Source organism: Ursus maritimus, unplaced genomic scaffold (assembly GCF_017311325.1).
Source record: "Ursus maritimus isolate PB19 unplaced genomic scaffold, ASM1731132v1 scaffold_2, whole genome shotgun sequence".
Classification (NCBI taxonomy): Eukaryota; Metazoa; Chordata; class Mammalia; order Carnivora; family Ursidae; genus Ursus; species Ursus maritimus.
In genome coordinates this window covers 69,027,564-69,041,447 of record NW_024424452.1, presented here as the reverse complement: position 1 = coordinate 69,041,447, position 13,884 = coordinate 69,027,564, and the positions used below count along the sequence as shown (strand labels likewise).

Sequence of the window (13,884 nt, the reverse complement as noted above, 5' to 3'; positions counted from 1 at the left end):
AATGTCTACAAATGAAATAGTTGTTCAATCAGCAAAAAACATTTGTCTGGAAATTTAAAAAGGAATGATTCAGAAAAGAGAATCCACAGAAGAAAACAAAAACATCACAGCATATAGCCTCCATAAAAACGAGGATATTAATTTTCAAGTTCATCTGAAAATGCCACATTAATTCTTAAAAGTATCTGATTTTTTAAGAGTAGGATTTATAATCAAAATATTTAGAAGATTCTTTTAACTCCTAACTTCTATATACAGAATGTATGTTACATATATGGAACACAATTCAGTGGATATTTGTGTGTTTGTGTGTGTATGTAGAAAGAGAGAGAGAGATTGATTGATCAGTGGGATTCTGTGCAGAAATCAATTTCCAAAGAAGGGAGTTAGACTATTTAGTATTATTGGAATTCAGAACTTAACATAAAATTTAAAAGTTAAAAGCCATATCTTTATATGATATTAATGTAAGATATTTCTTTCAATGAAAGGAACCAGTGATTTTATTGGAAAAGAGACATGACTTAATTAGCAAAGTATTTTAAAAAAGGCACAAAGAATTATTTCATTTTAGGATGCTAAGCAAGCAAACAAGAGGAAAAAGCTACCTTTGAATAAAGTTATAGAATAGTCTAAAATATTAAGAGAAAAATAGATGATCTCTCTTTGCCTTTGTTACTACATAAACAGAATATTTTCTATGCCCTACAACCTTAAAATGGAATTGAACTGAGCTTCTCAGAGTTTTCTGATTGTGAATTTAGTTCTAATTTAAACATACCTTTAAATAGCTTGAAAAAGTTTTGAACCCAGTGTATAAATTACTGTTTAAAAAGGTAAACATGAGGGATAAAAGAGAGGAACACTGAAAACCTATGTAAAAGTTAACAAAAAACAATCAATAGGAAACAAAATTGGTGTTATAATTTACACAGTAAGCCCAAGAGAAGTTTAGAAAAAAAGGAGTGAAATAAGGGTGTTGGATACAAGATCAACAGAGTTCATGAAGACCATAAGAATATCATTTGGAAAAGATTCCATTCACTGTAGCAACAAAAACTTTCAGTTACCTAGGAACAAATGTAACAAGCAATATGAAGTAAATTCATAAAGAAATTAACAAAACTTTATTGAAAGATATAAAAGAATATCTAAATGATATGTATACCATAGATGGAAAGACCCAATCACAAAGATGTCAGTTCTCCTCAGATGAATCTATAAATTCAATGCAATTTCAATCAAAGGCTCCACGTGGAACCTGACAAACTGATTCTAAAAGTCATATGTAAAGCTAAAGGGTCAAAAAGAAAAGGAAAAAGAATAAGGTGGGTGGGAGTGGCTGATTATACCAGGTGAATTATTTTAGGGTTATAGTAATTAAGACAATGGGATATTGATGCAGGAATAGACAAAAAGAACAACAGAAGAGAATAAAGAACTCCCAAACAGACTCATACATATAAAGCAGACAGTGTTTTACAAATCAATGGGGGAAATATAGTAGAGTTGGTTGTTCATATAAGAAAAATAGATTTAGAACCTCATTTCACATAATATGTAACAATAAATTTCAGTTTAATGTCTTAAACACATAAAATAAAAATTATTTAAATTTTAGAAAAACGTATGGAAGAACATTTTTAAATGCTGCATAGGGAAGAACTGCTTTAGGAAGACATAAAAAACAGAAGTCATAAAGGAAATGATTGATATATATATGCCTACTTTAAAATAAACACTGTTGCAAGACAAAAAGACACCAAATAAAATTTTAAAATAAGCCACAGACTGGAAGAAAATATTTGCAGTGCATATAGCCAGCTAAGGATTAGTATCCAGATTACATAAAGAACACTTACAAAAAACAGGAAAAGTAATTCAACAGAACAACAGACAAAAGACATAAACAGGCAAACCACCAGTGGTCAACAAACATAAAAAGATGCTGAATTAACAGGAGATCAGAGAGATGCAAATTAAAAACAAAAATGCCACTTCATACCCATCGAATTGGCAAAAGTTAATGTCTGACAGTACCAAGGGTTGGTAAGGATGTGGGAAAATGGGGAACTCTCACATATTGCTGGTGGGAGAGGAAATTGGCCCAACCACTGTAGAAAATAATCTGGCAAAATCTAGTTAAAGTTGAAAATGCATATACCACACAACCCAATAACTCAGCTTCCAGGTATATATGCTAAACAAACTGCACATTTGCAAAAGCAGACAGCTACCAGGATGTTCACTTCAGCATTGTTTGTAATAACAAAAATTGGAAACAACCTAAATATCTAACAATAGGAGAATGCATAAATGGTTGCGGTGTATTCATACAATGAAATCTTATGTAACAGTTATAATGAATCAACTAAATGGACATGTATCTGCATGAGTAAAGTTCAAAAGCATAACGCTGAATGAAAGAAGTTACAGAAAGATAAAGATTTATGTTTGTATAAAACATAAATATAAAACAAACGTTCTCATATATTGTTTATGGATACAAATGAAGTGCAATGTAAAACCAAGGAAGAGGATGCCCATCAATTTCAGGGTCTTTAGATATGTCTGAGAAAGGAGAGAGGGGAATGGTATAGGGAAGGGTGTTTCAACTCTCTGGAATATTTTCTTTCTTTGAAAACAAATTTGAAAAGGAAAGGACAAAAATGTTAAATCTGTGGATGGTGGTTACATGTGTGTTTATTATCCTCTGTGTGCTTGAGATAGTTCAGCATTAAAAATGTATAAACTCGAAATATTAAAACAATGATTAAAAAAAAAAAAAGCAGAGACTCATCAACGTAACCAGTCGGAGGTAGTCTGTCACGGAGTTGTAAAAAAATCAAGTCAGAATCTAACTACAAATCACACTTCACTTCAGACAGCTTTCCAGAGTGGACTATCTGCTTCTCTTGGAACACTAGACACAGCTCTAGAGATAATATGGGAAACAAAGGGGCTCTGTCAGAATTGCAAAGCTGTGTGAAGAATCCAAATTGCATCTCGAGGCAGGAGGGCATTCACTGAGGCATGCCACGTCCTTCTGACTCGTTGAGGAAATGACCTCTGTTGAGAAAACTGGCCGACTGGCTGTTTGAAACCACTGACTAACATGAGGGACAAAACAACACCGTTTTTGTACTATTAAAAGGCATGACGCAGTTGAATGCCTCTTGCTGATTGAGCAGTTAGAATAAACTATTCAGTGGCCAGCAGCGGCAATTTTAATTCTCAGTTGTACTTATGAAGTAACAGTTGTGTAGGTCTTATCGGGTTTACTGGACGAATTACAATACAAGAATGGGTCCTGACTGCCATGTGCCTACCAAGTTTATATCTGACAATTTCAAAATTGAGATAACCCTGCCCTCTGTTCCATGCAGTCCTCTACTTAAAATAAAGACTACATTTATAAGTAAATAAGTATTTGTCTATTTTAGGTTGGATCTGGGTGGGGGCAACTTTTGACTTTCGTTTTAGAATCCTATTTACATTATCGGTCAAATGCAATGATCTCCAATATACTGTGATTTATTACATAATATATTTGATTAAAAGAAGAGTCAGATTTCACTTGTTTTTACGATTCCCTGTTTCCTGACACAAGTGAAAAGTTGGGGAGCAAGACTGCTCCAATGAGGCACCTTAACTGGCTCAGCTTCACTAGATGTGGAAGGAGATGTGGACCTTGACTGGATGTTAACCTTGACGTTCGGATTCCGTACATATGTGTTCTCAACGGGATCGGTCTAGGAAGATAAGTTGGGAAAAACAAAAACCCAAGAAATCACTTTCAAACAATGTGCAGCTCTTAGCAAATTTCTGTAAGGCATGATCACGATAACATTTCTTGAGAAGAGGAAAACAAACTGCAGTTTGAATATTCACCTTCAGCATGTGTCATTACACAAAAGCATAACCACGAGCTTTAATGTAAACAAAGATAAAGACAACAACAGTTAACAAAATCTTCACTGCGGTGTCCAACTTCGAGCACTGGTCTCTACTACATGTTCTTGACTTGTATGCCACAAACAAAATCATACGTGTGAATTAAGTGCCGAGTACTTAACAGAGTATGTGCTGCAGATTAGAGATAATTTTGTCCTTCATAAGAAGGAAATTTGGTCATCTACCAGGCATTACTTGAAAGTAAAAGAAGCTAATTTATCAGCTTTGTGTTGGTTGCTGGGGCCAACACCGCCTATTTATTCTGCCGCAGTAGAAATACCAGCATTTATATTCAGTTGCACCCTTTTAACCAAGTATTTTTAGAAACTCAAAATGCTTGGGGTTAAAATTTAGCATTAAAGATCTTAGGGAGCATATGGATCGATGATATATTCAGTTTGGCAATTTTCAAAACTACCAGAGTTGAATTTTTGAAATGAAAGGCGATGAAAGCAATTTCGACAAGAGGTTGGGGAATTTGTTTCCACTGTGTTGTACGGCAAGAACAGTGCTAAGATCAGAACTTAAACTCAATAAAAAGAATAATCAGTTTAAGGATTTTAAGTAGGTACTTAAAATATTTTTCCTTTTCCTTTACTATTATTATGGTTACTCTTTTAGGGATTGGTTAGTGGGCTGGCTAACCCTGTAGGAGTCCTCTGCTGGGCACAGGCAGGTTTTCCGGCAAACCACAAAGGAAGACTTTGGTGGGGATGACTGACATGGTTCCCAACCAGGCCTTAAACCATTAGTTACTGTGCTTGGGAGAAGTGGCGAGAAGAAGGTGCTCCAGGAGGGCATCTAAGAACTTGGAGCAGCAGCTGTGAACCATCAGCTAGGAAGGTACTTCAATATTTTAAAAACTGGAACACATGAACTCAAGCATAGCCACTGTACGTCAGCTCTGAAGTGTGCAATGCGGCTGATTTCATAAAACTAATACAGCTTAAACAAGTGAGAGAGCCAGGCCCAAATCCCACTCCTTGACTTCACACCCAGCTTTCTTTTTGTGGTCCCAGAAGCATCTCCATAGTAAAGGTATTCAAAGCAATTTAATGGACATGGAGAATGAGTACATGATCTTTTTTCCTGACAGTGAACTCTGATCAGGAATAAAAGAGTAAAAGAAAGAAAATGAAACTCTAAGACAAGGTTTGCCCAGTTCACAATTTTACGCAGAGATGGTCATGGAGAAAGTACACTCCTTTTAAATTATTAATCTGGACTAGAAATCTGGGCTGGAGATAGGGCAGAAAGATCCTACTTTCTAGAAATCTCCTCCCTTTAGTTTCCATAGGATTACATAAATTGCAAGCTCAATAGGAATCCACAGAGGAGAGGGTTCAGTTAAAATGGAATTGATGAGCAAAGCAGTCCTGATGCATTTTACACTAATAAGAGCCTAAAATGACCTCAAATAATCAAGTTAAGTAGCTCATAAAGTTTTAAAGAAGTGTCCAGGTGAGGGATTTGCTAAGTGCGAAAAATGGGGTCATTTAAATAAAATTTAAGTTTCTGACCTGTCACGCAAAAGCCTTTAGCCCATAGCTGGAGTGAAAGAGATAAAAGCAGAAGTTTCTGTGTGAAGGATAATGCTGTGAACGGGACTGGACAGCTAGCTAATAGAGTGGCTTTCTACCTCTGAGTCCAATTACTTTAAAAACGCTTCAAAAATGAGAAAGGCAGGAGCTTGCCGTGTTCAGGAGTCCCGGCCGACAACTGGAAGCAGGTCTGCTCTTGGAGCCCCGTGAACACGCGCTGGCCCAAGGTGAGCATGCGGTGTGATTACCTCTACTTCCTTGCGCTGATGTTAGAACACACCGCTTAAGATATTTTGTCAGCACGTGCCCTGCTGGGAGGTGTACATCACAGAAATCATCACCCCTAAAAATCAACCCTACCCCCACCCTCATCCCACAGTTGGTCCTTCAAACATTCACCATCATGTTTCACGACCCTATGAAAATTGTGACATGATGACAGTGTGCTACTGAACAAAGGGAAAAACACACCATCAAAGTTGAATCCCTGGTTACAGAAATTAGTGACTCTTAAAGAACTCTCGAGGCTTTAAATACATACCTCTTGGCCCTTCTTTATAATTATTGTCATTTATAAAAAGTCTGTTTCTCCTAACAAGTTTTTAACTCAAAAAAGAAAATAACAGGAATGAGAATAGATTTTAAAATGATTTTCTTAGCTGCATGAGGTAAAACTGGTTATTCAAAAGAGGAAACATTTAGATTTAAAAACTAACCCAATACCAATTCTAATAAAAGAGTATAACGAAAATTAGCATACCAGCTTTTTGGAACTGTACGCTCTTAAAATAAAGTCCAGAGATTAAACAAAATCAGGTAGTTTTTGTTAAAACAAATTAAAAATAAGTAAAAATATTTGAGTAGTATTTTGAGATGGTGTTGAGTATATTTGAAAAGTTGAACTATGCCATTTACGATAATACTCTGATTTTTTAAAAAACCATGAATGTTTAAGCGAAGCTTAGAAATTACCACTTTATTTTTCAAAAGTATGTTTCTTAGAATGACAAGGAACAAAGTTTGGTAAAGATGAATAAAACTTCATGGCAATGATGTTTTGAATATTAAACTAAAAAAATTTTTCCCACGTCTTCTAAAAGCTATTAGAAGCTAATACCTGTTAGATTAATAGATTTACGTATTTCATTTCCTTTCTGGATTACTGCCAGTGTAAACAATATCTCAAAAGAGGTTTAACAGGAAGAAAAATATAATACCACTTATATATTTTCTATATCAAAGTTTTAATTATCATCAGCAGGACTGGTTTTTCAAGATGTTATTAATTTTATCTATAATTACATGCTTACTGATACATTTATAATTAAGGACTTATTCTATCCACTAAAAAGCAATTAATTTTACTGAACTTTCAGAATACTCAATAACTATAAGCCAGACTTTGCAGGCAGCCTAAAATTAATTTAATAATTAATTGGCAATGATTCGGATATAACATGGCAGCAAAGCATCTGATTAATAGCACATCAATTATGTTTACTTCCAAACTTTATCGTGGTTATAATACAATCATTAATAGTATACTTAAGCCGTGGAAGTTAAATTCTTTGTGTTCTGAAAAATGGTATAGCATTAAATGTAAGCGATGACTTGAATTAATAATGCGGGAAAAGCTGATGAACACGACATACATCAACAGCAGAGACACACAATTCAATAATTACGCTTACGGTCGTAGAAAGAATAAAAAAGGAGAAAATAGTGAAAAGTAATATATAGCTAATATTAATTGGACAGTACCTCCTGATAGTATCTGTAGGAAGATCCTGGAAACAAATCTTAACTGAACAGTGTAAGCAATTCGCTCAATATTTCTAAGCTGCAATCTACTGAGAAAGATGAGGAATATCTTTATGTAAATGTGATTTTTTTTTACTTTTTGGTTAACTAATTCTTTTTTCTTTTTAAACCTACTTCAAAGGAGTTATTCTGATGAAAGGCATTAGAAACATGTACTACACTCCAATGTCATTTTTACCTACTGCTCTACTCTGTGGGGAAAAAAAAGAAAAACTGAATGAGTATCAGCAGTATCATCCACAATACGCAGCACTGTCATGTAGAAAGTCCATAATGTTTCCCGACTCTATTAGGATTTCCCTACTGAGTGAGCCACAAAATTTATTTTTAGAGTAGTGCAGTAAAATAGAAAAGTTTTCTTTCCCCCTAGGATCAGATCTGATTTTTAGGTGAACTCCTCAAATTACACAGTATAGTTTTCTGATAAATAATAAAAACAACTAAAACAACTCATCTTGACTGTGTATCAATGGACCTTTTCTACTCCAAAAATAATTACAGATTTGAACAAATACAAGAAGCAAAACATTCTCATAAGAAACCTAGTTTTAAAGTAAAAGATACCAAGATTTGATACAGATTATAGATTTTTTAAAAAGCTTACATCTAACATGTTGCTTTGTATTTGTAAATATAAAACTCCAAGTTAACCAAAAAAATACAATTATCATCAATTACCTTTATCCTTTAGCTAGAAGTATTTTGGAAACAAAGTGGCAAATAATCCAATTTTTTATATTCAGAAACACTCAAAGTTCCACTGACAGAATTTTTTCTGTTCATTGATCTTATGATAAAAAACAGTATTATGGAAATACTGTATTATTTGGAAAACAGCAAAACTATAATATTTTATTGTCCTAAAACAAATAATAAATAAATCACTGAAAGTTACGACTAGTAAGTGCAATCTTACCAATTATAAATAATATAACTTGTTACTCTTTCTGAAAATTTCTCATTTTCAATATATCGACTTGAAAATCTACTATGGAGAATTTTCAAATGTTCTCAGAAAACATAAAAGAAACTTAAGTTACATGTTAGCTGTTTATAATCTCTCTTCCAAACTCTAAAGGAATAATCTAAAATGAGACATTCAATGTTTCTCACGATTAATGAAAACACTTTGGACCTTTCCATAACCACGTATATTCAGGCATTAATAATAATGTTAATATCAAATCTTTCGTGTGCTATGCCTAACTGAATAACACCACTTAAAAAGAATTTAAGTATTCAAATTGTAAATGGAAACTTAGAGGGGACCGGAAATAAAAATGCAGCAAACCTTGAACAGTGATACCTCACTTATATGACATATAAGAATCAGAAGAATTTTAAGTTTATGAAAGTATTACCTACTGCTCATCTGAAAACACGGTAGGTAACACAACTGCAGGTCACTGCTGGATTCAAGGCCACCGTTAGGAGTGGTAAGCGTCTGTGTCCTACTGTAACACACCGCCGTCTCCCAGGACCATCGAGGCACCTCACTATCGCCAGTGAGACGCTCTCTGTACCTGCTGAATCACTGGTGATTCTTCACTCAGCTCCCTCATGGACATCACCACTTTTTAGAGGCGGTTTTTTAATTTGTCAGATACATAACCAAGGAAAAAGGGAAGCAAGCCTGGAAAGCAGATTATCAAGCCTACCACATCTGCATTTAAAAAAACATATATACATCAATAGGCTTTGGTTAAGTGCGGCTTATTCATATCTTATAGAATGAAGATATAGACTGAACAGTATTTCCCTCAAAAATTTTTCCTCATATCAAGAGTTGCAGAAGTGCTCTGAGAGGCCAAGACCCCTAGAAGTCTGCAAGGCAGGTGAGATAAAACTAATCTCTACTTAACCAGAAAAATAAAATCTCTCTGAATTCTAACTATATGAAACAAAACTCATTAAAAATTCACTCAATTCACAGGCTGACGATTTGAACCCTAATATAACTAGGCACACAACATTTTGGTCTTCCTTTCTGGAGGTTATAGGGTGTACTTAACACATACTCAGATTAATCTAATAAATCCAAGCGCCCGGCAGTTTTAACTCTCTAAATGTCAAAATAATAAAAAAATCTATTGAACCAGTAATCTTTTCAAAAACGTCATTAATCAATGAGATATTAAAGTCATAGTTCTACTGGCCGTACCACTGGTATTTGACTCGCTTACTCATTATTAAACAGTGGTTTGGAAATACGTGCTATGTAAGGGTTCGTCATGTTTATTTTGCCATCAGTGCACCACGACATCCGAAAGAGAAGAGCACAGGAAGCAGTGAGCCACCCTACTGCTCCCCATGCTCTCTATAAACCAGAGAATTCCATGATCTAGCCCTTCCCAAGTCCCAGAGTTCTCAAGAATTCTGGATTTAAGGTGTTGATCAATACCAGTGATTATGAAGCTGACAGATGAAAGTTTAAAAGCTTGTATCTACCACAGACATTCCTTTTTAATGCTACTATTTTACGTCACACGTGAAAACCAGAGCAGACAACGTCAGCCAGCCCACTGCTTCTCAACTAGGGGGTGTGTATGTTGTGTATATTGATGTTGGGGTGGACGCTGGTTTAGGAAAATTTGAGATCTTTCTACAAATACATGCCCCATTCTGGGCATATAAGAATCTTGCGGGACAGAGAGAGCGGCCGGCCCATTTAGTTCTGAGAAACGCTGAGCTCGCTTCAGCACAGGAAGTTGCTTATAGTTTGTTATCATACATACATGAAGTGTCAAGATATTTTTAAATCTTAGAAATACCTTAGAATATGAACAATTTATTATTAATACTATTGCCTCAAATCTATAAATATATTTAGGGATAGTCCTCTGAACTACATTAAATAATCTATCAAAGATTTCTGCAGAACCGATTTATATAAAATTATAGTCAGTAAGATCTAGAAGTTGTCCCAAATTCTTTTGAATTCTGCATAATATGAATCATCAAGGTTTTTTTTCCACATAATTAAAATCTCTAGGAAATCTCTACATATTTGCTTATATCAGATCTTGTTTAGAAGCTCATTTACTTTGTAGGCGATCAATTTGGAAAGCATACGTTAGAATCACTTTTTTCCCTAGTAAAAATGAGAAAGATACCTTATAATTCTAGTAGTTTGGTTACTGAAATTTATACGAACATTCCTAAAGCTTTACGGCCAAAGCCAAAAAAAGAAAAGAAAAAGAAAAAAGGAAATGCAGAAAGGCAGAGTAGCGCTAGCGGGAGCAGCAGCACACAGCATGCAGGAGAGGGGGCAGTACACCACGGAGACGTGAGCGTGTTCCGCAACCACAGGCAAGAAGGGTAGGAGACAGGGCGGAGGGCACGGGGTGGGGACACACAGGGCAGTAGTTTCTTACACGTCTGCCTTTGCTAGCTGGAGTACAGGACGGAGAGCGCTTCAACAAAGAAAGGAGAATACTACACGTTACAAATACTCACACACGACTCTCCATGGCTACCGCTGTATTAACAGACAAAGTATATCAACATACACATAAAGACACATTTTTTGATAGGTTGAAAGTATGTGTAGTTTCAGGAAAAACTGGAGGATAGGACAGTAAAGAAATTGCTGCTCAGACTCGGTCGACGATGACAATCAAGCTTTCACGGGACCCCGCACAAGCGGTGACCCACAAAATAACGCTCCATCGAGTGATGGACAGTTTCTTTTCTGCAAAGGTTGGTAGGAACAACTGGAAACGTGAGAACAAAAAGGATCCAAATAATTCTGGTGTAGTGCTGGGCAGCATTTAATAAAATACTTAGTCTTTTACCTACCGAATTCTTACTGTTTTCAAAGATGATGCTTTTAAATGATAAAAGCTACATCAGAATTACTGATAATGAATTAAAACAAAAAGTTACTTCCACAATACTGTCCATCCTGACGAGACATTAAGCTTAAGTCAAGAAGGACCTTCACCTTTCGGACATTAAAGATTAAGTAACTAGGGAAAAGCAGCGATAAGAGTAAGTAGGTAATAACTGTACTGAAATATCTCGCAAGTCTCTGGAACTTGGTGATGCGTGAAGAGCAGAATTTTATAAATATAAACAGTATCTGCTTCCGGCAATTCCCTGTACTCAACAGAACCTACCATCTACTGACGGTTTGCAATATGTCAGGTTTTTAAAAGACAGAAGATGTGCTGTTCACAGGCTGGTGGGGAAGGCACCGTGCCACCCACAGTGTGACAAACGCTGTAACAGAGGTTAGCCGCAGAGTTCTCCGGGTAGCTGGGGGGCCGGGGGGAACGTACAAGATTTGTAGGGGGACCTAGAGGAGGGAATTTATAAACTGACCTACAGCAGCTACAGAGTTCAGAGAAAACTGGAAGGATGAGAAACCTCCTTCCAGGTGATCGGTGTTATTCGTACAACTCTGGCAGACTGGTAAACAGGAACTTGTATTTCTTTCTAGGAGACTGGAAGGGGGATGACCTGAACACGGTGTCCCAGAGTTAATAGGCAAAACTCCCCTCCCTATTCATGCTCTGCCCACCTAGCACACGCCCGTCTTCCTCAGTTTCTTACTCTTCTCACTCTGTGGACCACACCCGTCCCTCCGTGAGGTGAGGACCTGCTCAGCCATCGCTTCTTTCAGAAAGCCTTTCTGCAGCCGCCTAGTTCAGTCAGGTAGTTCTCCATATACTCCCATGATATATAGTCCATACCTTTTATTATCGTGCTTCTCCCAAATGTGTAGAATTATTTATTTACATGTGTGGTTTTTCCATCAGACTCAGATCCTTAAGAATCTGGAATACGCTTATCATAAAGCCCGTAAATTTAAAAATCCTTAAAAACACTGAACGAATCCTTCTGACATTCTGCCATACTTAATATATATCTAATTATTTCTTATGGCATTTACCACTTTCTACAGCACAGTATGTAACTATGGATTTGTTTTCTCTAACAGTAAGATAAGCGTTTTGAGGCCTACTTCTACGTCTGATTTATCTCAGCAGTTACCATTGTGCAAAGCGTGGTACTACATGTGTAGAAAGTGCTGAGATGTCTAACACAAAGAGACCTTTACTTTTTGACTACCCCTACACTTTTAGACCAGAGTTGGGAGCTGCTGAAACCATGAAAAAAGCGTGACTAGCTCAAAGTTTTAAGCTAAAAACAAGTCAACGTGTCTCTCAAAACCATCCCTGCACAGTGTCCAAGCTGGCACTGTATAAAGCTAATCATGGTCTTAAATTACCAGAGTAATAATGTTCTTCGTAAAGTGTCTACCTCGAAGTCAGACACTTCTATAGTCAGACAGCTATATTTATATATTTTCAATAGAGAAGGGGAAATTAGACTATTTCCTGATAATACAATTAGAGGAACATACACAGCACACACTTTCTCTTATACACACTCTCACAACCATAGTTTCCTGCTAACAGTGAAACTGGTCTCACAGCACACACTGGGAAGCAGTAAGTGGTCTTTGTGTACCATTTAAAACTGCATTTTAGGGGCGCCCTGGTGGCTCAGTTGGTTAAGCCTCTGCCTTTGGCTCAGGTCATAACCCCAGGGTCCTGGGATCAAGTCCCGCATTGGGCTTCCTACTCAGTGGGAAGTCTGCTTCTCCCTCTCCTGCTCCCCCTGCTTATGCTTGTGCTCTCTCACTCTAATAAATTTTTTTTAAATCTAAAAAAATTAAAAAAATAAAACTGTGCATTTTAGATCTGGTGTCTAAACTGCCACCATAAACTTCAGGCTGATTATGGAAGTAAGCACACAGGCAGAAACCAAAAGAAGTAATTTCTCTTACAGACACATAATTTGGGAAATAGATTTTAAGATTCAGTCAATGAATTCCAAAGGTTTTTATTTTTATTTTTTTAATAATATTTATTTTGTTTTATTAGTGCCAAAGGTCTTTTAAAGTAACATACTGAAGAGTAAAAGACTAGGTAATCATGGTTCTTTCTCCAGATTGTCTAAATATATTCGGATTATGATATACAATAAAAAACATATATATAAAGTAATATATAATGCTGCCTAAATTAGTGAAGGATTGCATATGCAATCTTCTGAAACAGGAGAGTTTCAAGCTGGGTTGTATTTAATATGTGGATGGAAGATTTTTTTAAAAAAGAGTTGAAAGGAAATATCAGGAATTTCTCAGAAGGATCTAGGCCTGGTTTGGGTCTCAGGATTAAAAGATCTTTATAATGTAGGTTTTAAAAATTCTGTCTTCCATTGATTCTCCCGTATGATCAACCTTTCTCAGATACAGCTACACAATGCTGTCAAACCTCAGATTTCTGTGATGGGTTATGAGAGATTATGAAAGCAGCCGGGAGAGAGACCATGCTAAAAGCAAGAGATGAGAGAAGGAAGCTAGGAGCTAGGACTGAAATGAGATATTTTAAGACATCTTAGCAAGATTTTATTATGAAGCCAAACAAGGAGTAGAACTCGGCGGGCCGATACTTTCAGACTACTTGCTTCTTGTCATATGCCAGGATGCAAGAAAACAGTGTTAGGAGGACCAGCCAGCTGGACTCCTTGGACTAACTCTATTCCTTGATGTCTGACC

General features: G+C 36.2%; 1 protein-coding gene across 7 annotated transcripts in view; it reads right to left on the bottom strand.

Moving 5' to 3' along the window:
* The window catches only part of CDC42BPA (CDC42 binding protein kinase alpha), a 308,490-nt gene that overhangs the window by 42,576 nt on the left and 252,030 nt on the right, over positions 1-13,884 (bottom strand). For 3 of the 7 annotated variants that reach the window (XM_040636097.1, XM_008695074.2, XM_040636099.1), the window contains one exon: positions 3,648-3,752. The exons of 3 other annotated variants lie outside the window; for them this stretch is intronic. In XM_040636097.1, the coding sequence (XP_040492031.1) occupies positions 3,648-3,752 (105 nt within the window). Of the gene's footprint in view, positions 1-3,647; positions 3,753-10,690; positions 10,730-13,884 lie in introns of all 7 variants that reach the window. One more of the 7 variants, XM_040636100.1, reaches the window with a different exon arrangement.